This window comes from Odontesthes bonariensis, chromosome 3, assembly GCF_027942865.1.
Source record: "Odontesthes bonariensis isolate fOdoBon6 chromosome 3, fOdoBon6.hap1, whole genome shotgun sequence".
Lineage (NCBI taxonomy): Eukaryota > Metazoa > Chordata > Actinopteri > Atheriniformes > Atherinopsidae > Odontesthes > Odontesthes bonariensis.
The window spans coordinates 45126507-45152602 of record NC_134508.1 but is presented as its reverse complement, the minus strand read 5'-3'; the positions used below and the strand labels follow the sequence as shown (position 1 = coordinate 45152602).

At 45.2% G+C, this 26096-nt stretch overlaps 1 protein-coding gene across 1 annotated transcript; it reads right to left on the bottom strand.

Annotated features, from left to right (window-relative positions):
- Window positions 1-14414: 14414 nt before the first annotated feature.
- Window positions 14415-25645, bottom strand: chia.1 (chitinase, acidic.1). The gene is made up of 11 exons (XM_075462295.1): window positions 25627-25645; window positions 24971-25000; window positions 24668-24872; window positions 22396-22452; window positions 22120-22285; window positions 19524-19648; window positions 18571-18694; window positions 17090-17272; window positions 16785-16901; window positions 14835-14961; window positions 14415-14662 (listed from the first exon to the last, which is right to left on the bottom strand). Exons 1-11 carry the CDS (start codon window positions 25643-25645, stop codon window positions 14454-14456), a joined length of 1362 nt encoding a protein of 453 aa, XP_075318410.1. The 3' UTR covers window positions 14415-14453.
- Between the last annotated feature and the right edge of the window lie 451 nt (window positions 25646-26096).

Genomic DNA, 26096 nt, shown 5'->3' with positions numbered 1-26096 from the left:
GTCACGGACTGTCCATAACGAACACCATGTTCAGGCATAAGGGTGTCCATATGTGCACTTGGCACCAGGACACCCTAGGCCGCAGCTCGATGATCGACTTTGTAGTCGTATCGTCGGACTTGCGGCCGTATGTCCTGGACACTCGGGTGAAGAGAGGGGCGGAGCTGTCAACTGATCACCACCTGGTGGTGAGTTGGCTCCGCTGGTGGGGGAGGAAGCCGGTCAGACCTGGCAGGCCCAAACGTATTGTGAGGGTCTGTTGGGAACGGCTGGCGGAATCCCCTGTAAGGAGGAGTTTCAACTCCCACCTCCGGCAGAGCTTCAACCATGTCCCGGGGGAGGTGGGGGACATTGAGCCCGAATAGGCCATGTTCCGTGCCTCCATTGTTGAGGCGGCCGACCGGAGCTGTGGCCGTAAGGTGGTCGGTGCCTGTCGTGGCGGCAATCCCCGAACCCGCTGGTGGACCCCAGTGGTGAGGGAGGCCGTCAAGCTGAAGAAAGAGTCCTATCGGGCCTTTTTGGCCAGTGGGACTCTGGAAGCAGCTGATGGGTACCGACAGGCCAAGCGGAACGCAGCCTCGGCGGTTGCTGAGGCAAAAACTCGGGCTTGGGAGGAGTTCGGGGAGGCCATGGAGAACGACTTCCGGACGGCCTCGAGGAGATTCTGGTCCACCATCCGGCGGCTCAGAGGGGGGAAGCGATGCACCATCAACACCGTGTATGGTGAGGGCGGGGCTCTGCTGACTTCAACTAGGGACGTCGTGAGTCGGTGGGGGGAATACTTCGAGGGCCTCCTCAATCCTACCGACACGCCTTCCGATGAGGAAGCAGAGTTGGGGAGCTCGGACGTGGGGCCTCCCATTTCTGGGGCTGAGGTTGCCGAGGTGGTCAAAAAACTCCTCGGTGGCAAGGCCCCAGGGGTGGATGAGGTCCGTCCTGAGTTCCTCAAGGCTCTGGATGTTGTAGGGCTGTCTTGGTTGACACGCCTCTGCAGCATCGCGTGGACATCGGGGGCAGTGCCTCTGGACTGGCAGATCGGGGTGGTGGTCCCCCTCTTTAAAAAGGGGGACCGGAGGGTGTGTTCCAACTATAGGGGGATCACACTCCTCAGCCTCCCTGGTAAGGTCTTTTCGGGGGTACTGGAGAGGAGGATCCGCCGGATAGTCGAATCTCGGATTCAGGAGGTGCAGTGTGGTTTTCGTCCTGGCCGTGGAACAGTGGACCAGCTCTATACCCTCCGCAGGATCCTGGAGGGAGCATGGGAGTTCGCCCAACCGGTCTACATGTGTTTTGTGGACTTGGAGATGGGGTTCGACCGTGTCCCTCGGGGACTCTTGTGGGGGGTGCTCCGGGAGTATGGAGTGCCGGACTCCTTGATATGGGCTGTTCGGTCTCTGTATGACCGGTGTCAGAGTTTGGTCCGCATTGCCGGCAGTAAGTCGGACATGTTTCCTGTGAGGGTTGGACTCCGTTAGGGCTGCCCTTTGTCACCGATTCTGTTCATAATTTTTATGGACAGAATTTCTAGGCGCAGCCAGGGCGTTGAGGGGGTCCGGTTTGGCGACCTCAGAATCGGGTCTCTGCTTTTTGCGGACGATTTGGTTCTGTTGGCGTCGTCAGGCCGTGACCTCCAGCTCTCACTGGAGCGGTTCGCAGCCGAGTGTGAAGCGGCTGGGATGACCATCAGCACCTCCAAGTCTGAGACCATGGTCTTCGGCCGGAAAAGGGTGGAATGCTCTCTCCGGGGTCGGGAATGAGATCCTTCCCCAAGTGGAGGAGTTCAAGTATCTCGGGGTCTTGTTCACGAGTGAGGGACGAATGGAACAGGAGATTGACAGACGGATTGGTGCGGCGTCTGCAGTGATGCGGGCTCTGCACCGGCCCGTCATGGTGAAGAAGGAGCTGAGCCAGAAGGCGAAGCTCTCGATTTACCGGTCAATCTATGTTCCTACCCTCACCTATGGTCACGAGCTGTGGGTAGTGACCGAAAGAACGAGATCGCGAATACAAGCGGCCGAAATGAGTTTCCTCCGCAGGGTGTCTGGGCTCTCCCTTAGAAATAGGGTGAGAAGCTCGGTCATCCGGGAGGGGCTCGGAGTAGAACCGCTGCTCCCCCGCATCAAGAGGAGTCAGAAGAGGTGGCTCGGGCATCTGGTGAGAATGCCTCCTGGACGCCTCCCCGGTGAGGTGTTCCGGGCCCGTCCCACTGGGAGGAGGCCCCGGGGAAGACCCAGGACACGTTGGAGAGACTATGTCTCTCGGCTGGCCTGGGAACGCCTCGGGGTCCCCCAAGAAGAGCTGGAGGAAGTGGCCGGGGACAGGGACGTCTGGGTCTCTTTGCTTAAGCTGCTGCCCCCGCTACCCGATCCAGCGGAAGATAATGGATGGATGGATGGATGGATGGGTATTACAAAAACTGGATCAATAATGGTATTATTTTAGAATCACAACTCATGAAAACTGATGGTCAACTGTTACTTTCTGAAGAATCTATTTCTAAATTTGGTACAGTAGTTACTCCAAAAGAATATGATATTGTTATGTCTGTGAGTTTTGGTTATGTTTTTAGTGCCTCTTATGTTTTACAGTCTTGTCATGTTTTAGGTTTCTTTCATGGCTTAGTTATGTTAGTTTTCAAGTCCATGTTTAGTATTTGGTTTTGCCATCAGCTTCCCACATGTGTTTTTCCCCTCAGCTGCACTCACCTGTCACTCCTTCAGTATTTAGTTTCCAGGTTTCCCAGGTATCAGATCCTCACCTTATATCCATGATTGTCACTGTAAGTCAAGTCTTTTGTTTTGCCATAGTCATTAGTCATGTTTTGTTTTGTCACAGTTTAGTTTTGTAATCCGGTTCTCTTGGAAATAAATCAAGTTTTTGTTTTTCGGAAAATCTGGATTTGGGTCCTCCTTATCCACGCCTCGCTCCACCACTGTCCATGACAGATATAATCTTTAATGCTATCCCGAGGAATGCATTGCAGCTTATTTTTGGCTCTATATCTGATCTTTATATGATGGCTCCTATCAACAATATTTTTCTGGGAACAAACTAACAAATGTACAAATGAATACATTATAAAATCTTTTCAAATCAAATCAAATCAAATTTATTTGTATAGCACATTTCATGTACAAACAATTCAAAGTACTTTACATAAAATAAAAGCATTGCAGCAGGGAGGGGAAGAAGCATTAAAATACATAAAAGAATATAAAGAGAAACAAATAAAATAATTTAAATGATTATTTTTGGTAAATGTAACTATTCCTTCTGCTCATTTTTTTGGAAATCTCTTTATAGAGATGTGGAATGGAAACAAAAAATTGGTTGATCAGTAATAAATTCTGTCTCAACAATAAGATCAAGGAAGTATCTTTCACAATTATACACAAAATATATCCAGCAAAAAAACATGAGAAAGATTTAAACTTGATATTGAGTACTCTTGTGATTTCTGTGGCTTGTATGATGAATCTATTGCACCTTTATTTTTTTACTGTTTATATTGTCAAATGTTTTGGTTGAATGTACAAAATTTTATTGAAAAGAAAACTGGACATTCAGTACATTTGCAAAGAACATTTTTCTTTACTTTGAAAATAACCAAATGGAAAAGGATTTCATTTTCTTTGTACAACTTTGTTTTATTTTTAGGTCAATTTCATATCCACAAAAGGACAGCAAACCAAATTTGACACTTTTTTTGTGGGAACTATATCAATACAGCACCAACATCAATGGTCTAGAAATGCCAAAGACTTTGAAAACAAACTTTGTTTTGGAAAAAAAATTATTGAATGAATGTTTTTCTTTACAGAGATGCATTTTTTATGCATGATGTTTCTATACTCTTTGTACATTTATACTTTTATATTTTTTGTTATATATATATTTTTTAATCCCTTGTCCTGTCCAGCATTATCGCAGCAGAATTGTAATCTGAATACCATCCATCCATCCATCCATCCATCCATCCATCCATTCATCCATCCATCCATCATCTTCCGCTGGTCTGGGGATCGGGTCGCGGGGGCAGCAGCTTGAGCAAAGAGACCCAGACGTCCCTGTCCCCGGCCACTTCCTCCAGCTCTTCTGGGGGGACCCCGAGGCGTTCCCAGGCCAGCAGAGAGACATAGTCTCTCCAACGTGTCCTGGGTCTTCCCCGGGGCCTCCTCCCAGTGGGACGGGCCCGGAACACCTCACCGGGGAGGCGTCCAGGAGGCATCCTAACCAGATGCCCGAGCCACCTCATCTGACTCCTCTGGATGCGGAGGAGCAGCGGTTCTACTCCGAGCCCCTCCCGGATGACCGAGCTTCTCACCCTATCTCTAAGGGAGAGCCCAGACACCCTGCGGAGGAAACTCATTTCGGCCGCTTGTATTCGCGATCTCGTTCTTTCGGTCACTACCCACAGCTCGTGACCATAGGTGAGGGTAGGAACATAGACTGACCGGTAAATCGAGAGCTTGGCCTTCTGGCTCAGCTCCTTCTTCACCACGACGGGCCGGTGCAGAGCCCGCATCACTGCAGACGCCGCACCAATCCGTCTGTCAATCTCCTGTTCCATTCGTCCCTCACTCGTGAACAAGACCCCGAGATACTTCAACTCCTACACTTGGGGAAGGATCTCATTCCCGACCCCGGAGAGAGCATTCCACCCTTTTCCGGCCGAGGACCATGATCTCAGATTTGGAGGCGCTGATTCTCATCCCAGCCGCTTCACACTCGGCTGCGAACCGCTCCAGTGAGAGCTGAAGGTCACGGCCCGACGACGCCAACAGAACCACGTCATCCGCAAAGAGCAGAGACCCGATTCTGAGGTCGCCAAAACGGACCCCCTCGACGCCCTGGCTGCGCCTAGAAATTCTGTCCATAAAAATTCTGAACAGAATCGGTGACAAAGGGCAGCCCTGACGGAGTCCAACCCTCACAGGAAACATGTCCGACTTACTGCCGGCAATGCGGACCAAACTCTGACACCGGTCATACAGGGACCAAACAGCCCATATCAAGGAGTCCGGCACTCCATACTCCCGGAGCACCCCCCACAAGAGTCCCCGAGGGACACGGTTAAACGCCTTCTCCAAGTCCACAAAACACATGTAGACCGTTTGGGCGAACTCCCATGCTCCCTCCAGGATCCTGCTGAGAGTATAGAGCTGGTCCACTGTTCCACGGCCAGGACGAAAACCACACTGCATCTCCTGAATCCGAGATTCGACTATCCGGCGGATCCTCCTCTCCAGTACCCCCGAATAGACCTTACCAGGGAGGCTGAGGAGTGTGATCCCCCTATAGTTGGAACACACCCTCTGGTCCCCCTTTTTAAAGAGGGGGACCACCACCCCGATCTGCCAGTCCAGAGGCACTGCCCCCGATGTCCAGGCGATGCTGCAGAGGCGTGTCAACCAAGCCCTACAACATCCAGAGCCTTGAGGAACTCGGGACGAACCTCATCCACCCCCGGGGCCTTGCCACCGAGGAGTTTTTTGACCACCTCGGCAACCTCAGCCCCCCAACTCTGCTTCCTCATCGGAAGGCATGTCGGTAGGATTGAGGAGGCCCTCGAAGTATTCCCCCCACCGACTCACGACGTCCCTAGTTGAGGTCAGCAGAGCCCCGCCCTCACCATACACGGTGTTGACGGTGCACCGCTTTCCCCCCCTGAGCCGCCGGATGATGGACCAGAAACTCTTCGAGGCCGTCCGGAAATCATTCTCCATGGCCTCCCCGAACTCCTCCCAAGCCCAAGTTTTTGCCTCAGCAACCGCCGAGGCCAATGTCCCCCACCTCCCCCGGGACGTGGCTGAAGCTCTGCCGGAGGTGGGAGTTGAAACTCCTCCTTACAGGGGATTCCGCCAGCTGTTCCCAACAGACCCTCACAATACATTTGGGCCTGCCAGGTCTGACCGGCTTCCTCCCCCACCAGTGGAGCCAACTCACCACCAGGTGGTGATCAGTTGACAGCTCCGCCCCTCTCTTCACCCGAGTGTCCAGGACATACGGCCATAAGTCCGACGATACGACCACAAAGTCGATCATCGAGCTGCGGCCTAGGGTGTCCTGGTGCCAAGTGCACATATGGACACCCTTATGCCTGAACATGGTGTTCGTTATGGACAGTCCATGACGAGCACAGAAGTCCAACAACAAAACACCACTCTGATTCAGATTGGGGGGGCCTCCTCCAGGGACTCCAAAAAGGGTGGGTACTCTGAACTGCCGTTCGGTGCATACCCAGATAGCAAGACTCTTTTGGCCCGTATCCGGCCCATACCTGACATGTTCATCCGGCCCACATACGGTATGGAATGATGGCACTTGGGCGGTCCGCTCACGTTTGCCAGAAGTGGGCCACAACCAAGCCATCACAATGCCAGATGTCAGCCAAAATCAGCCCAAATGAACCAGCACTCAACCGGATGTGGGCCACTGTACAAAACTCTTTTGGCCCGTATCCGGCCCACACCTGACATGTTCATCCGGCCCACATACAGCATGGAATGATGGCACTTGGGCGGTCCGCTCACGTTTGCCAGAAGTGGGCCACAACCAAGCCATCACAATGCCAGATGTCAGCCAAAATAAACCAGCACTCAACCGGATGTGGGCCACTGTACACTTTAATTCTGGCCAGAACTGGTTTACACACTATAACCTTGACTAACCTGCACATTTGGGGAGTCACAACCATGATAAAATAGTATGTCAAATATGACACAGAATGGTCTCAATTTGTGGCTACATGCCAGATACCGTTTGAATGGTGGCATGCAGTGGGACTCATCTTGGGGTCCAAGATGAGGAAACTGAAGAAATGACCAAACACGAGAAGTGGGTGTGATTTTTATTTTATTTTAAAACATAATGGCAAAAAAAAGAAAAGAAAAAGAGTTGGCGACCTACAAAAATCCAAATCCGTCCTCCGTCCCTTTAAGAAATACACAAAAGAACAAATTTAGTTGATTCAGTAAAGTATATTCAGTATATGGTGGCAGTGAAGTGCAAAACACAAAACCTCATCAGGATAAAAAAAGGCTGTGTGAAATGATATAAAGTTATAATATTGTGTTGATGCCTTACAAAACCTAGTCTGTTTTTAATTACAAATAATCTGAAGCTAAACCCAATACCTGCTTGCTCAACCTCATTCTGTTCAGACAATGAAAGTTGGGTAACAGGCAATGTGAACTGGAGTAAAGCAGCTTCAAACACTCAGACAAACTTCACATTTAACCTCAACATTTAAGTTACAGTAATAACTCATGTTTATGTTAGAGGTGATTTTTTTGCTTTTGATATTTTGGAAGATATTGAAATTAAACTCAGGAGCTGCACACACCCCGCACACATGCTGGCAGCTTCATCTTGATTTCTGCTGTTGAACAGCATCACATTTTGCAAAATAAGTATCGTAGCTGACTTACGTGTGTGCTGTGATGAACTCCTTCTCTCCTCCCACCATCCCGGTCTCCGGCGAGATGAAGCCACCTTTTTATGTAGGCCTCCACCTCCTGGTCAGTGGCAGTGGCCGTTAGTTGGTTGTTTCTGACCGTTCCTAAAAATTGAGAAAACAGTAAAGTTTTTGACAGATTACACACAATGGTGAGAAATGCATGGCATAGCCTGCCCATAGCTGGGCAGCAATGATGAATGTAGTTTGAAAACAGTTTAGCCATGCCCATGACCAGCCCATTACTAAAATTGGAGGAAAACTGCCCTTCACCTGATGAACTGATTGATTAATCAACAATCAATGCCATTATATTGCAACAGAATAGAATATTGTCTGCTACCACACTGATGCATAATCATCCACATATTGATAAAGCGATTATGATTAATTTCAGCACCCCTAGCAACTACTCAGAATCATGAAAGAATAGGAAAACCCTAACCCATTCATAAAACGCATCACAATGAAATATAACACAATTAACACTTACCAGTAATGACATCTTTTATTTGGAGGCTGTGGCTGTGTTCCATTTACGCCCCGCCAGTTGAGCTGCTTGGCCAGCAGTATCTCATGATTCTCCAGACCGCATCTTTAATGTCGACCCCACCGATGACACTCAAAGTAGAATCTGAATCTCAGGGGGAAAAAAGAGAAAAAAAGGCAGTATTAGTACCACAGTTTTAGAGAAAATATTTAGACTAAATAATCAATTTCAGTAAGTTAAATCAGTGTACTGTGGTTTCTTTATTTTTCACCCGAGGTGTCCCAACTGAGCTTCATTTTTGCTGTGCATGAGGAGTTTTGTTACCCACAGATGTACAAACCATACACCCCTTACTTTAGAACAGTCCTCAACATCTCTGTACAGTTACAGTTCAATCGGATTGTTTTTTGATAAGGTTTCGATATTGCTTAATCATAACCGAACAGAAAAAAAGTTCCCGTACATGTGCATCAATAACATAGCATGCTAAGCTAACACAACGAAAGTCCTCGGTCGCAAAAACAAAAGAAAGCAAACCCTCCAGTCCCAGCGGTCTGAGAACAACTTCAGACTCATACTAATGAACATAGAACAAGCAGTGTTTCTTTTTGAAAAATGGCATCAACCTCACTCGTGGCTGTATTTTGGTCGCAGCATAGCTTACAGCACTATGGTCGTTTTGAAAAGTAATTACATTTCAACTATAGCCAATTTCAGCTAACCCTATCTGAAGAGGTACAATGCCACTTGTAGACACAGCAGCTTTGTATAGTTTAAGAGAAACAAAGCTAACACATCTCACACATAAAATTAAATAAGCTGAGCCGAACTTACCTTCAACTTTTCTGTGGATCCCAGCAGGCTGAATGCGGCCAGTTTCTTCTGCAAGGTAGCTGGGTCACGATGAAGTGCTGCCTCAGCCAATCAGAGTGGCGTTGACCGATTCAAATGTTAACGGTCGTGTTCCAAACTCCCCCGCAAATTTGGAACAAATCACACCAAGGGGGCGTGGTAGTGAAAAAAAAAAACAACAGTCTAACTGCTCTTCGGGTAAAACTTGCAGTTTTTTTGTGGAATAAGAGTGGGTTTGCCCAGCTCACAGTAAACCCACTTTTACCCATAGTTTCAACAATGGTGGGCCAAGTTTATATCTGGGCCACTTTAGGTTCACATCCGGATTACTCTTTTCTTATTTGCCATATTTCGGCCAAAACTGGCCATCTTTCAACAAAGGTGGGCCAAGTGTGTTTCTTTATATGTGGGCCACTTTAGGCTCACATCCGGATTACTTGATGCTCACTTGCCGTATTTCGGCCAAAACTGGCCCAAATATGTTTCAACAAAGGTGGGCCAAGTATGTTTCTTCATTTGTGGGCCACTTTAGGCTCACATCTGTTTTGTCCGGGCCAGAAGAATGCCTACAGTGCCGGATCGTTGCCTCAAGTGGCCCACATCCGCATGCTATCTGGGTAAGCACTAACAACAGTCAGGACCCGTCCCCCCACCCTAAGGCGGAGGGAGGCTACCCTCTCGTCTACCGGGGTAAACCCCAATGTACAGGCGCACAGCCGGGGGGCGATAAGTATGCCCACACCTGCTCTACGCCTCTCACCGCGGGCAATTCCAGAGTGGAAAAGAGTCCAACCCCTCTCGAGGAGGCTGGTTCCGGAGCCCAAGACATGCGTCGAGGTGATTCCGACTATATCTAGCCGGAACCGCTCAGCCTCGCGCACCAGCTCAGGCTCCTTCCCCAGCAGAGAGGTGACGTTCCACGTCCCAAGAGCCAGCTTCAGTAGCCGAGGATCAGACCGCCAAGGTCCCCGCCTTCGGCTGCCACCCAGCTCACACTGCACCCGACCCCCATGGCCCCTCCAACGGGTGGTGAGCCCGTCGGAAGTAATCTGAATAGCGTTTATGCCATTTGCTATGCCAAGGGAAGCTTTATGAATGTAAAGCTCCCCTTGACGCCCATCAGCTGCTTATTTATTTATTTATTCATTTTTGTTACAATACTTAACACGTGATAGTGCCGAACCGGACCGGGGGACAGAGAGAGAGGGAGAGCAAAGAAGGGAAAAAAAGGAACAGAAATAGGAAGAAACAAACATAGAAAACAATGAAAAATCAGACAACCAGCTGCTACACCTGTGAAACAAAACTGAAGACAATCCACGGCTTTTGTGGGGAATCCAGCCTTAGAGGCACAAGGAGCACCTGGAAGCAGACAAGCAGAGAACAAACACACAAACAAACAAACAAACAAACACACAGACAAACAAACAAACAAGCAGCAGCAATCACATATGATACAACTGTGGACCCAGGACGCAGCCCACCAACAGCCCCCAAGGAGCACAGAACCCGGGAAGCCCACCGCAGGAACAACCGCGCATCCACCCAGAAGACTGCAGAGGAAGCCCCCGGACAGAGCCCCCACAAGCATAGGGCAGAGTCCCCCTGGTGACCAGAGGCGACAGCCCAACAGCCCCACCAGGCCCCCCGCCACCCAGACATGGGCGGTGCGCTGGAACCGGTCCCCGCGAGCCCGAGCACCACCAAACCCCCCGGCAGAAGCCCCGCCCGAGAGGGCCAGGCGGCCCAGACAGCCAAGCACAGTGGGCCAGCGCATGCCCCAGTGCCCCTGGCCAAGCACCCCCCCCCCCCATCAGGAACAGCACAAGCAGGCCAGAGGACAGCAAGACCCAGACCCAGTCACCCCATAAATCAGATAAGGAAAATAAAATAAAAAAATAAACACACATCCACACACACTCTCACAGCACACACATCCATCCCCCAACTCTGCTGGGGTGTGGCGCAGTGGGCACATCATTGTTAATAAAGTTTAAAATATACATATATATTTTTATTTTATTTTTTAGATGTAGCCACACTATATCAGCGTGGCGCATGCGCCAGCGGCTGAGGCACAGCAACCCGATTAGGACAATACAAAGGACTTTAAGCTAACATGAAGGAACAACGATTTTATTGTGTGTAGTTACATATGAGCATTCTTATATGCTTTACTCTGTTCATTTGACATTTTTTGGAACTTGTGTTCACAAAAAGCAAAAGATAATATTTTGATCATAGATAATAATATATCTATCATGATCTATATCATGATGATATATATCTGATCATGATCACATGTGCATTCAACAATTCAGGGTTAGGGTTAGAAAAGTGTTGCACATATACTCATTTGTTACTGGTAGTATTGTCATATGATTTGAATTTGATGAATACTCATTCTTTGGTTATCTTTGAGATGAAAGAATAAAATTAAGATACATCCCACTTACCACATGGAACAGGGCTCCCACTCCACCAATTTCATTTGTTTCCCCTAAAAATTTTAAACATAATGACAATTAAAAAGTAAACATGAGCTTATGTGGCAAGAGGAGGAGGAACTGAGGAACTAGCACTGAGACAGGCCAGGTAGGAAATGCGACAACGCCACCCTGGGAATTTCACCCAGGGAAATATGTAACGGTTACACCAACCACAAGGCACCCAGGTAAGTTTACACTACATTAAATGAAAAATAAAACTAAATTCCACTCATAGTTCTTTTCTACTGGGCTCTCAACATGCGAGTGGTTAGGGTTTGCCTTTAAAAGTGCAGAATCGGTGTTAAAATGAATGTACATGGTTAGGTCTGCACACATTTACAGAAAATAACAGTCCAGGGATTGGGTACCATCAAATTTACCACCACTGATGGTAAAAAAATCTTTTGGCAAAGAGGACATAAGTACTTACTACAGATTTTATGGTGAGACTGGGCTGATTTAAGAAATTGATGGAGATTGGGTGGGATACATGTCCACTCTCCTCGCTGCATTTTAAGCTGCTGAATTAAGACCTTATATAACTGAATTTTTATAAGCAGCTAATTGGCAGTATTTAGAAATGTTGGTTAGACTTTAACAACTATTCCAAGTAATCTTAATAAAAACATTGAAGTCTACTCGTGCAAATTGTTACACCATGCTTAATGTAAAGCAAAAATAATGGAGTAATATTGAAATGGCATCCCATATTTTGGCCATTCAATGCATTCTTTAAAATGTTTAGATCAGTGTTTGCAGCTCATTTAGCAGAATACATCCAAATCAACATCTGCTCAGATGCGATGTTCTCTGCTGCTAGCATTGAGGACTTAATGAAATACCTTATGCATGCATTATGTCAGTCAGTAATAGCAGACACTCAGACATTGGAGCCACAATATCATATACACATTGTGAAAAAAAAGTTTTTCAAAAAATGCTCAGCTGCAACAAATAAAAAGAGCATTAAGATAAAAGAGAATTTATCTTTATCTAAATAAAACCAATCTAGTCATTGGTACATTCTGAATTCATATACCTGATAATGCATTACACTAATTTGGAACTTTTGTAGGTTTCACAGTATGAAATGCATTTGTGCAATTGAACGTTCAAAATATATTCAAAATATGAAGAGACTTTACACTCTGTTAAACAAGAGCTGAGAATACAAGTAATGAGACATATTGTTTATCGTGATTTATAATAATTAGATTTTGTTTACTTTCAGGCATGCAAACTGGTCAGGGGTGAAAAAGGTGACAAGGGTACACGGACACACGGCACGCGCGGAAAAGCGGAAACAAGAGACGCATTAAGTTGTAAATTATACAAAATATATATTATAAAATATACAGTATGTCCCATTTGCATTAAGTAGAGAACAGCTGTGCAGCATAAAAGATGAATTTATAGGTACAGTAGGCCTATCAATTGCATTTACTGTACTATTATGTGTTTGATATATAACATCACAGGTCTTCAAAAGCATTTAACTGTAGTATCATACATTTAATTACATTAAATTTAACGAAAAAGTTAGTCCCATGGTCCTTAAAGGGATACTACAAGTATGTAGGATTAAACGTTTAATTAAAGCTGCAGTCTGCAAGATTTGTTGTTGTCATACGTAAAGTCCTACTTTTTGGCATTTTAAGAGTTTACATGATCTATCAGAACGCTTGAAGTTGAAAACGGTGACCTCCGTAGTCGCAAAATGCAAGAAATGCTTATTTTTTAACCGAAAAATAAAAAGTTATTCAACTTCCTGTCCCGCCCCTTCAAAACACATGAGAACTCGTGCACGTCTACGTGCACGCCAGATGCGCCTACACGACTCCTCATTCATCAACTCACCTGTCATTTGCGATCATGGAAGACACAGTAAGTAGACTAGCCCGTAATGAAGTTCAATAGTCCAGATAAATAAGCGTGGGGACGAGCCTACCTTGTATCGCGCGTGCACAATCGGTGATTGACAGGCAGCAGAGCCCAGCTCGTAACCTGATTGGTTACCTTTTACCGGTCCGGTCTGCAATTTTGTAAACAAACCTGCTGGCTTTGGAGGGACCTAGCGGGACATATAGGGGACCTAGAGAACTCTTTTTTTTTTGTATTGGGGTATTTAATGTACTACTTTCAGAATCCCCGGACAGTTCCAGGCATTATGCTTGAAAAAGAGTTGCAGACTGCAGCTTTAATTACTGCCCCAAGACAGCCTATGCTTAGCCTGAACGATGACTCTCCCGACCACTTTCACGGTCCGCTGTCATTAAACCACGAAAGTGAACTTTTGGCATGCTGAGCCAAACGAGCTCCACGGGAAAAACTTATATCAGCAATTCACTTGACGTACCGCCAGAGACAAATTTGTATCGACAGCTGGCACTCTAACATGAAAAACATTCTCGCGGCAAGCTTAGTTAAACGGCATTTTTTCATGACAGTGTAAGTTTTGAGACATGCATGCCACGAGCACTACGTAATCCTACATTGTGCCCCTTTTAACTTCGATTGATGGTGCATCATACTGGATGAACACGAGTGCACCTGTAGGCTGTCATCATCAACGGGGGTGTGGGCGAACAGCGAGGGGATGGGGGTCGCACTCTCAAATACGACCTGTGGCAGAGCTCTCCGGACTCTGCATTGATAAACTCACGACGAATGAAACGACCTCCTCAAATGGGCAAAATGTTCGCCCTCCTCACTTCTGATTGGTGATAGTGCTTCTCTCACACGCCACTCTTGTCAGTCATTTGTTGTCAAGAGAAGAGAGCGGTGATAGGTCTAGTGTAGTTTTGAGGTTCACAGTTGCACTCGCTAGTTGACATGCTCACCCCCCCCCCCCCCCCCCCCCCATTTTTTTTTTCTCCTCGGATCTACGCGATTCAGAAGAATGACCCATTTTGATTTCAAAACGGCGAATTTCGCCGAAAGGTGGCAAGTTTGCATGCCTGTACTTTGGTTCAGAAATCATTCACCAGTCACAAATAGCTTTTTCCTTTTCTTGGTTCATTTTTTGTTCCTCTTGTATTTCAGCAAACATGAATTTAATCAGTGAAAGAAGACAACATGAAAAATATGACAACATGATTTTATTGACACATTCTTTACTGCCATATATGTTGATGGTCTGGCTGCGTATGCTTCATGCTTCTTTGGCTCAGGGCCAGTTGCAGCACTTGCAGGAATCCCAGTAGATGAGGCCGGGCTGGCAACGGTGCAGATAGGTATTACCCAGGTAGCACTGGAAGTAGGTGGTCTTATCAGCTACGTTCTCATAGAGCCCATCAGGGCGGCCACGGCAAAAGTCAGCAATGGGATCCCTGGTGGTGGTGGGACGTGGAGTGGTAGTAGGCTTTGGAGCGAAACCTTAATAATCAAACATGAAAAAAGTCTGAATAAACTGAGATTAAACTAATATTTTCTAACTCATGACAACAAATGGCAAAAGTAAAACATCCAATTTGTTTTCAGGTGTTTGTGACCAATATTAATGGGTCAGTTAAATAAGAAAGGAAAGTTGTAGAACTGAAATATTTACCCATTGACATCCTGAGATGGTTTATGAGAGGATAAGCGCCTTCTGAGCAAAAGGACCCACTAAAGTCATCCATGTCCAGAGTCCACACATGAGCACCGCCCAAGTGGTTAGCAGTCATCCACTGTACCTACAGGACAGCCAAATCAGTAACAAAATGACTATTATTATCATGTTTATGCATTCGGCAGACGCTTTTATCTCAAGCGACTTACAAATGACGATACAACATTACAGCAAATGTCAAAGCTAACAATACGCTACATAGAAGGAAACCACAAGTCAGACTGTAAGAGGTGTCAGAGGTGACAGTGTAGAGATAGAGAGCAGGCATAAAGGGAAGTACAGGATCAGTGCTAAAATTGGAGATGCTCTCTGAAGAGCTGGGTCAAGAGTTTCTTGAAGATATTCAGGGATGTTCTGGTAGCGCTCGGCAGGTCATTCCACCATCGTGGAACGACACATGTAAAGAGTCTGGATTGTCTTCAGCGTGGTGTAGGCATCGCTAGACGACATTCCTGTGACGACCGGAGTGACCGAGTTGTGACATAAGCCTTTACAAGAGCATTCAAGCAGATGGGAGCCATTCCATTAAGGACTCTGTAGGCTAACATCAGGGACCTAAATTAGATGCAGGCGGCTAAGGGCAGCCAGTGGAGCTCAATGGACAGAGGGGTGACGTGTGCTCTTTTAGGCTGATCGAAGACCAGACGCGCCGCCGCGTTCTGGACCATCTGCAGAGGTTTCACAGCACAGGCTGGGAGAGCAGTTAGGAGAGCAGTTAGGAGAGCAGTTAGGAGAGCAGTTAGGAGAGCAGTTAGGAGAGCAGTTAGGAGAGCAGTTAGGAGAGCAGTTAGGAGTGCAGTTAGGAGACCAGTTAGGAGACCAGTTAGGAGACCAGTTAGGAGAGCAGTTAGGAGAGCAGTTAGGAGAGCAGTTAGGAGTGCAGTTAGGAGAGCAGTTAGGAGAGCAGTTAGGAGAGCAGTTAGGAGACCAGTTAGGAGTGCAGTTAGGAGACCAGTTAGGAGACCAGTTAGGAGACCAGTTAGGAGACCAGTTAGGAGAGCGTTGCAGTAGTCAAGGCGGGAGATGAGCATGGCCTGCACCAGCAGCTGGGTGGTGCGTTGGGTTAGGTACGGCCTGATCTTTCTGATGTTCAGCAATGCGAAGCAGCACGATCGAGCAACGGAGGCAACATGATCTTTAAAGGTTAGTTAGTCATCAATCATGACCCCCAAGTTTCTAGCTACCTTTGATGGAGCAAGAGATAGGGATTCAGTCTGGATGCAGATGCTGTGGTGTATTTAGAGAGGTTTAGTTGGAGGTTAGCATAGCATTGGTATGAGAAGTCATGTGATCGGATGATCTGGCCCAATGAGGTGTTGTATATGGCAAAGAGAAGAGGTCCCAATACTGAGCCTTGGGGGACCCCTGTGGCGAGGTGGTGCGCTGCAGAAGTGTGACCAAGCCAGGATACTTTGAATGTATCTTTATACTTTGAATGTCAACAAGGACCATTATGGGACAGTCATGCTCAGGGATGGAAGAGAGCAAGGTCCCTAGTTCATCTAGAAAGTCACCGAGTTGTCCTGGTGGGCGATATACGACAAGCATGAAGATTTTGACTGGTGCAGTTACCAAGATGGCACGGTATTCAAAGGTATTGTATTTAGCATTAGGTAGCAGTTGGTTGTATTTCCATTTGTTGGAAATGAGCAGGCCCGTTCCACCACCTCTCCCAGATGTACGAGAGGTGTGGGAGAATGTGCGACACATGTAAAGAGTCAGACACATATAAAGAGTTGGTTGAAAGTGCAGCTGGGGTAGCATTGTTTTCAGGCTCAATCCAGGTCTCAGTGAGAGCTAACACATTAGAAGCTACAAGTCTATGGAATAAACCAAGAGCAGAGAACTTTACATGTATAGGCAGACAGAATTGGAGCTCCTGGTTACCTTGGAAGAATAGCTGCGTTTGTCATCATAGCCCACCCAAGCACTGCCATAGGTGGCATATGGAACCTCTTGTTCAGAGATCCATGAAACAGTTGCGCTGTTGGTGAAGTCACAGATCTGGTAACAGAGAAACGCACAGAGTTGGATTTAGTATTTACCTTCTTAAATCTTTATTTCGACACCTTTTTGACATTTTTTCTTGTGGTCTTAAGTCTTGACAATGATTTTGCTAAATCTGTAGTAAATCACTGACTTTCAACATTAAACATTAAAGCACATTAAAGGTTTTTACGATGAAGCTTTACCTCATAGTAAGCCCAGAAACCTGCAGTGCGAGTGTAGGGTCCAGCATCTGCAGGGCCATTGGATGGTGCTCCCAGGCCACTAGCTGCAGTGGTAAGACGGTAGGTTCTTCCATAGGTGGGGAAACCCAGCAGCAATTTCTCAGCTGGTGCTCCCAGAGATAGCCAGTGAGACACAGAAGAGTTCTAGGTAAAAGGACAAAGAGGACCAAAGGGGAAAAATTTCAGCTTCACACTTCAAATGATATTTTTCATATTAACATATTATATAATATATGTAACATATATATATATATATATATATATATATATATATATATATATATATATATATATATATATATATATATATATCATGTCAAGTTAGTCATGATTGTGAGTGCAGGCAAAGTTTTTTTTTCTTGCCATAGACCACAGCCTGCCAAATGGATGATAGAGTGATCAGCGATTGCATATAGCAGTGAAACTGGAGAAGTTTTGAGATGGAAAGGCGCTGATCATGACTGTATACATACACTGTGAGGAGATAACCCATATACCAGGGTATTTTGCCAGTAGCTATGTTTATGAGGCTGATGAAAAGTAGGAAAGTTGGATTGTTTAATGGGCCACATATACATTTGTCTTTGATCTATTAAACCAATAAGATGACAATTATCCTGCTCTGAAAGAGCAGACTTGAGATTGTGGCAAAAACAGAGAGTGACAAAGATTATTTCTGCTCTTGGATGGAAACTGTGTCTAAACTGGCTTAATATGAGGTCAGTAACCTCTTTATAGGTGATTTGGAAGGGTAGCAGTAAGGCCTTTAACTGAGTGGGTGTGTCAAGATGCCCTGCTTGTCATGGTTAGCTGGTATGGTGGAGTTGTTGTGACGGGAATCTTTTGCATGGACACTGCCACAGAAGGAACATACAGCAGTCTGCAGCTAGAGAGAGCAGTCCTGATAGTTAGAAGTTTTGTACATAATCCTACCTCCCTGAGAGGGGATTGGATGTCAATGATTGTCAACACTCTTCACAATTCTGGGCTGTTGCAGAAGGATGAAATATGTGTGTGGAGTGGAATAATGGTGTGATAATGGGCACACTATGGTTGAATGAGAGGCAGCCCTGCATAGATTGCATAAAAGTGATGTTCATGCTTCAAACATGTGGCAGTAAAGTTCCAAAACTATTGCAGCCAATAAAGTCCTCTGGGAGTTGCTGTGCGCCGGTCGAGAGGAACGCATTTGGAGTTGTAGGAATCACATTTGATAGGTTTGGATGTGGGGGCCCATGAGACAGAGGAATGTGTAATGTGGAGCACACATGGCTACGTTAAGTGGTTGGCAACCATATTAGAGGTTGTTTTAATCAAACCTCTCTATTTGAAGATAAAAGTGAAGTCTGCCATCTCACGGAGATGTAGCTACCTAGAGAAAACAGTCAAATGAACTCATAACAGAGTGGCGTACAGTTCAGAAGTGTTGCTTTGCTACTTACTATGTTGTAATGGAGATGTGAGCCAGAGTCCACCGAGCTCTGGTACAGTGGGCTGTTGTGCCCAGTAGCATCCTCCCAGTGCCCATGAAAGTCATAAGTCATCATGTTGATGAAGTCAAAGTAACTGGTAAGATATAAAATACAGAACATTTTTGGTTAATCAGAAATGGTCAAATTCTTCACTGGGTTGTACAGAATATCTACTTGCAGCAGGGAAACGAATATGTGATCTGCGCAGAAGTCTTTTATCACATATAAATGCCATGCCTCCACAAATAGACTGATATCATTATAAACAGATACAATGAAATCAACGGTTTATAAATTGGTAGTTTATGCTTCAAATTTCCATGCATTTTCTTCACATTTTTCCTCGGAGTAGGAAATTTGTTTTTAAAAGTTGTAAAACTGTATGGGCAGACAGAGACTGCAGACAGAGCGGTAACAGGAAAGGAGGAGGGTCACAGAGCTGGTTAACAACAGATGCTGTAATCCTGGACATGTCCCTGAGAAGGAGTGTCTCTGCACCCCAGATGTTGAACTGCTGGCTGTGAGCTTCTGTCCATATTGTCCAATGAGAGAGTTCACTTGAGTTACCTGCTGACGCTGTGTGTGACATCATCAGCTCAGTTGTTGCTAAGCTACAGAAACAGCACCACTGATGGAGACCTCTGAAGGTTTAAATCATACTTCTCTTTGCTTCATAAGATTTTGTCAGCTGATTTTTATTTGATCTAATTTCATCGTATTTTGTCATGTATCTATAAAGATAGTATATCTTTAATAGTAATCTACTGTAGCAATATAATTTCCTTTTGTGGATTAATTAAGTATTATTGAATGGAGTGGAATGGAATTGAATTGAACTGAACGTGATTAAACCTGTGACTAATGAAAGGAAGGAGACACATTAGCACAAAGTCATTCACTGACTCCAGTGAAATCAAACTTACGGTGCAATCTTGTTGACCTCGTATGCTTTCTGAATGGTTGACGGCAATGAAGCAGCATTGAGGGAAAGCAGCAGCTGCGTCTTCCTGTTGTCTTTAGCATCTTCCTCAAAGGCCTTGGACAGCTCCTGTTCAAATAACAGACAAAAGCTCCTCACATTCACGATTCTGTTTTTATCAACGCGGAATTAATGCTCATGGCGCTGTTTCTGCGGACGTTTGCACCCATAGCGGATCAACAGACTGGAGCAGATGTCAGCAACGCCAACAAAAAAAAAGCGAAGCATGGCGACATTTCACTCAACTGGATAACAAAGTCAAATGCACATTATGTGGGATGAAGCTAGCTTACCGCGGTCCTTTAAGCGCGATGTGGACTCACTTACTAAATGGTCACAAAATGTTGACCAGACAGAAGAAATACTCCAAAAAATGACTGATTTGGTTGTAGCATGTTGACGCTTGTGTGACAGCAAAATTCAGGACCAACTAACTGCTTTGGTGATTAATGTTAGCTTCATGATGATGTCACGACTAATCGACTTTCATTGGCTTGATTAGTCCACCTGAATTAAAATTAAAATGCCCATCCCCAGGATGTACAGTAAATAAGATATATGATGTTTATATAATGTTAATAAACATGGGCGTCGCACCCGTGGGGGATGGGGGTGTTTCGACACCCCCACTTTTACAGCAAGATGATTTCACCCCCCCACCACATTTTCCATAGGTAAACCCGTTTGCCCCATATTAACGGTTTGCCCACCCTCGTAGTGCACCAACATACAATGTGTTTTAAAGACTCTGTACCCTCTTTAGAATAATTCTATCCAGATTTGAGCATTGTTGTTTCCATACAGGACCTAGTTTAGGGCGATCAAAATGCAAAAATGCAGTGAAATGGCCCTTTATGCCCATCCATTTAATTCCTGAATCGGATGCCAACTTCAGCGTCGTGTCTATGGGCTTGATGTGGTGCTCATGTGCCACCCCTGGAACACCCCCACATTTAAAATCACTGCTCCACCCCTGTTAACACATCCTCACCAACATCTCCCTCACAACAAGACACACTTAGACAGAGGAGACTGAACCAGAACAAGGCTGCAGGTTCGAGAAGGCCCCAGGGTCCTGAAGACCTGTGCAGAGCAGCTATGTGGGAGTCTACAGCACCTCTTCAACCTTAGCCTGAGTCAGGAGAAAGTTCCAGTGCTGTGGAAGACTTTCTGCCTTGTTCCAGTACCTAGAAAAATCTCAGTGACATCAGACCAGATGCCCTGACATCCCACATCATGAAAGTCCTGCAGAAGCTGATATTGGCTTTATTGGCTCACCTCAGTAGGCCAGTGAACCCCTTTCAGGACCCACTACAGTTTGCTTATCATCCTGAGTTGGTGTTAATGATCCATCATCTATCTGCTTCAGTGAGCCCACTTTCATCTGGACGAGCCGGCAGCACAGTGAGGATCATGTTCTTTGATTTCTCCAGTGCTTTTAATACAGTACAGCCTGCACTGTTATGCAAGAAGCTGCAGAAAATACAGGTGGATGCCTCCCAACCACCTGGATTGTTGACTACCTGGATTTTAGGAGGACCAGGAGTAAGCCAAACACTGTCTCCACCCAAGGTATAGAGGTGGAGGTGGTGGAGGACTACAGATATCTGGGGTTTACCTGGACAGCAGAGTGGACTGGAGATGCAACATTGAGGCTTTTTTTTTACAAGAGGGGACATAACAGACTGTACTTTGGAAGCTAAGGTCCTTCAATGTGTGCACCAAGATGTTTCATATCTTCTATAAGTCTGTTGTAGATACTTCTGTTGGGTTAGGATTAGGGGGCAACCATCTGTTGGGGCAGCAGCAGAGTGAAAGAGTGTGTTCAGCTAGAGGCTTCTTCAACATAGAACAACACAGGATGTCCTTCCTGCCAGCAGCTGTAGCCATAGGCAAAGACTACTTCTGACCAATAATTGTCAGTTAATTGCTGATGATAAAAGTTCTGCAGTAAATAATATCTCATAAACCATCCATTTTCTACACCCTCTTCACTCTACTCAGAGTTGCTGGGGGCCTGAAGCCTATCCCAGCTGTCATTGGGTGAGAGGTGGGGTACACCTGGAGAGGTCGCCAGTCCTTCATATTGCTTCAGCCTTTTTGTCATTTGGTAGTATTTCTTCTCTTAACCAAATACAAGTGTTACATCTTCTACACTCTTGTGCCTTTCAGAGGGCTATAATAAGGGTGTAACTCACAACAGTTTGTCCAGTTGTACAATTTAGAAAAGTGCTAACAATTACAAAAGTAACAATTCGAAAAAAGTGCTATGGTTTTTAATCTTAAAACTAATAGTATCATTAAAAATATTTTTATTTCAACAGGAAACTGGAGTTGTGTTGGCAGTTTTCTGAAGGTCTGTCATGACGTCACTGACATCATTGGACTGAAAGACTGTATCATCTTCAGCTGGATCGCCTCATTTTACCATAAACAAACTTTTGCAACAGAATAGTTGGCTAAGAGGGAAACTGTAACTTTTAGGCAGGTTGCCATGAAGCTCACTGACGGACTGAGATGCCAGTAAGGAGCATGCTTACCGTGACCAGCAGAGTGAACCTCTCCTTGTCCTCCTGTGGGCTGCCATTCTGTCCAGGGTATTCCCAGGCCAGGTTCAGGCCATCAAAGTTATGGGTGCGCAGGTAACTTATGGCAGACCTGATGAAGGCAGCTCGAGTCTCAGGTTTGGCAACCATGGCAATAAATCTGATGGAAGTGGGGAAATAAAAAGAGTAATGATGGAGGAAGTTTTTTTTAGATTTCAGCATTGAATGTGTGCAGAAAATAATGAGAACTGATGTTAAACTGGAACTTACGGGCTCACTCCATTCACAGTGCCTCCAACAGACAGCAGAGTCTTCAGTGCAGGATTACTGGCAGCAGAGACACAGAGTCCAATGATTAAAGCACGCTAAATGTACCGTCAAACTCAGGCCAACGACAAACCTCTGCCGCGAACACTTCACCAGTTTGCTGGAAATGCATAGTTATCATTGGCTGGTTTCTTACACCTAATTCATCCTTGCTATGGGTAGAACAACAACAAATAAGAATAAGAACAACAAAACAAGATGAGTGTCTTATCCTTTCCAAAGGAAATATGTAGGCAGTGTTTCTGATTCTGAGAACTTTTACCCCAAAATAACGTCGGCCTCTGACTGGAGTTGGATTCTAGCTGGATGGGAAGTGTTACATGTAATCTTTTACACTGGAAATATTACATATTCTCCTTGCTTGTTCTTCCAATAATTTGGTACATTCTGCTGTATTTACTTTGTATTAACATTGCCCACATTGCTCACAGATCTGTGCCCTTGAAAAAAACTTTGAATATTTTGTGTCTTGATACTGCTGAACAATAAAGATCTCTAATAGAAACATTTTGTGGCAGCATCATGTTTTCTAACATGATAAAAAAGAAAACATTGCATTAACACATGTGCTATATCAGAAATGCTTTGATGTCTTTTTCTCCAACTGAAATTTTTCACTTTTCACGTGAAGTGAAGCAATGGCTTTTATGTAATCAGTCTTGTCACCACTAATAGATTTGCACATGACTGTCTTGACATTTTGCTGAGCAGTTGCATATGATAATCTTTTTATGTTGTGTGTGTATGTGTGTGTGTGTGTGGTCTTTGCCTGAGTGACTGCTTCTATTTTATTGTATTTTATGTTTCTAACCTGCCCAGGGACTGCAGATGGAAATTAGCTGCTAAGCTACAATCTGGTGCAGGTCATCTTTTTACTTTTGTCATTAATGTACTTTGCACATGGTCCCTGACTAAATAAACCAAATAAAAAAAATAAAAAAAAATGCATCAAATATGAATATTCACTGCAATGCTGATAACTAAGTATAGTAAACCAAAGTATGCCAGTCAGGACAGCTATAGAATAGTTCTGTTCAGCCCATTGGCTTCTGTTTTGGCAGTGTCTCTCCAAAGCAAAGGTCCTTCTCTGCCTGAGTTGCAGTTGGAGGGCTGGACTCTAATCCACCACCTACTGACTCAGTTCCCAAATGTTCATTCACTGAAAAATGTTGTTTCTGAACATAATCCACACCAGAATTTTGTGTACTCATAGCAGTGTTACATCTCTTCCTCTTGTCCATTTACTGTTTACTCGCAGAAATATGAAATGAGCTTTACTTCTACAAATGCTATATAAAGCATCCTCACAGAAATACAGGCTTTTATAGATCATGAGAAACACATTCATTTATATGAAAGAATCTCTGTATCAGCATGACTAAAAGATGTGCTGTCATGATTGTACATGTGCAGAGTTGGTCCCAAAAAGTGTGTGACGAGCTTCAGCTCCATTGAAGATAGGGTGCTATGTTTTGCTTTTTCTCTGGAAAGGTTGTCTATGCGTCCGTCAGGCTGCCCAACGCATAGTTCTTCTGAAACCTAGCCAAATACTTTTCTGCCTGACCCAAACACAGTTCAGATTTCAGAGCCCTGTTTTAACTGGAATCTTACCACAAAGTGACTTAAATGACAACAAAAGTAAGGGGAATGGAACTTATACAATTGAATAAGGCTTTTGGCTTTGTCAATGCCCTCAGAAAATGGATCCCAGAGGGCTTTTATGTTGCACAGTTGACTGAGGGCATCTGGATTCATGAAATTCATGAAAAGAAAAGCCATTTGTCTACCTCAGCAAAGTCGTTAACTTATTATCTTTAGACACTGAGTGTGTGGTGGCAAAGTCCAATTTCAACACACTGTATGTCACAGCCAATTTCCAGAGGTTGTGGATTTCTGTGAAAGTGCACGGTGAGAGCAGTCTCTCATCAGGGCCACCACCTTGATGGGCACAGGATCTAGGTTGCTCTGTTTTGCACATGCTGCACTTTTCCACTAAATGTGATGAAATGCTGCTCAGTAGATTTTGCATGATGCCATGACTGAAAATGTGCCTCCACCTATCCTCCCTGCCTTTAGGCCTGCTCTGACTCCTTTCTGAGGTGGAAGATGCTTGGAAATGTATTCGCATTTCTCCCCTCTTGATGTAGGTAAGAAACATTGGAAAAGCTGAGTACTGGATGTGAGCAGCTGATCATTGGTCACCATGGAAACTCACACATTCTTGAGGCCGTTGAGGCTGCCATACTGCTGCTCATCGTTCCACTCAATGGGGATGATTTGGTTGAAGCTGTTTATGGTGGACAGAGCGTAGATGACGTGGGTGCACAGGAAGGGGTCGATGTTGTCTGGGGTAAATTTGGCAATGCTGGGTCTGTACTGGGCCCAGTTGGTCATGTGACACACAAGCCTACTGGACGAAGCTGCGGGCAGATGGAGGGAAAGTCACAAACATTCTGTATTCTTTCAGAGATGTGAGCATGATGAGAAGAAGAGTCTGATGTTAAAAGCAGATACCTACCCATGTGCAGGATGAGCAGAACACTCACAGCTGAAAAAACAAACAATCAAACATGAACACAAGTCATTCTGAAATGTCCATGAAAAGAACAGAGGGGACAGTCAGCAGGCGCTCACAGCAACAAGCAAACGAGATGGAAATGCTCTGCTCCAAATCTGCCCCTCACTGGAGCCCCCAGCACGAGCTGCTGTTTCTTTACATACTCGTACAATAGAACAACTAAAACCATGGATATGTATTAAATACAGCACTAAGGAAGCCTGAACCTTCCTCACAAACTGTCACCATGTCATGATAAATGTGCCTGTGATATCGAAACTTTAATAAGGAAGACATTTCCCCGCTCGGTCACTCCCATCCCCCCAAACCGTCATTTTTAAATTCACAACTCTGCTTCAGTGGGCTTCTTCTCTGCTACGAGACAATCTACCACAGGAGTCTCATCTGAAGTGTTCGCCACCTGTCGTCTCTGCTCAGACTCTGCAGGAGTCCAAGCCTCTCCCCCAACTTCATGCTAGTCACTGCTCCTCCTTGGATTCGGAACATCAGCATCACTCACACTTGCTCCCTAAAGACATGGGGGGCTCCTTTCATAAACAGTGCGTAGTGTCTTTCTAAGTGTGTCTTGCCTAGGGATGCTTACACAACCTGCTCACCTGTTAGGAGTTTTGCCATTTTCTTGTTTGGAGTTCCAACCACTTCCCAGCTGCAGATGGGAAACCTCGAATGACCAGAAATCATGACATTATTCACCAAACACAAGAAAGAAAAGCAAACAGCTTAAAAAGCTTTCATAAACCTGCCAACACGAAGCATAGAACTGTAAAAACATGCAATTTTAAGATACTACTCGTATGTATGCTGCATAACTGATTATTAAAAAGTGGAAGTTAGTCTGTATAATCACTAATGTAAGTCCTAATTCTAATATCCAGCCAGCACTCCAAACATTATCTCATTACCTTTCTTCCAGAAGAGCAGTAGCAAAGTCAAGAGCTCACTATGCTTGGATCATATTTATATAATGTTCATTAATGACTAATAGAAGGTGGCAAAGTGCAGCTGATAAGAGCTCAGTGTGACGTGCTTAATAACCTCACTTTAAGGAATGACTGGCCGAAAGCAT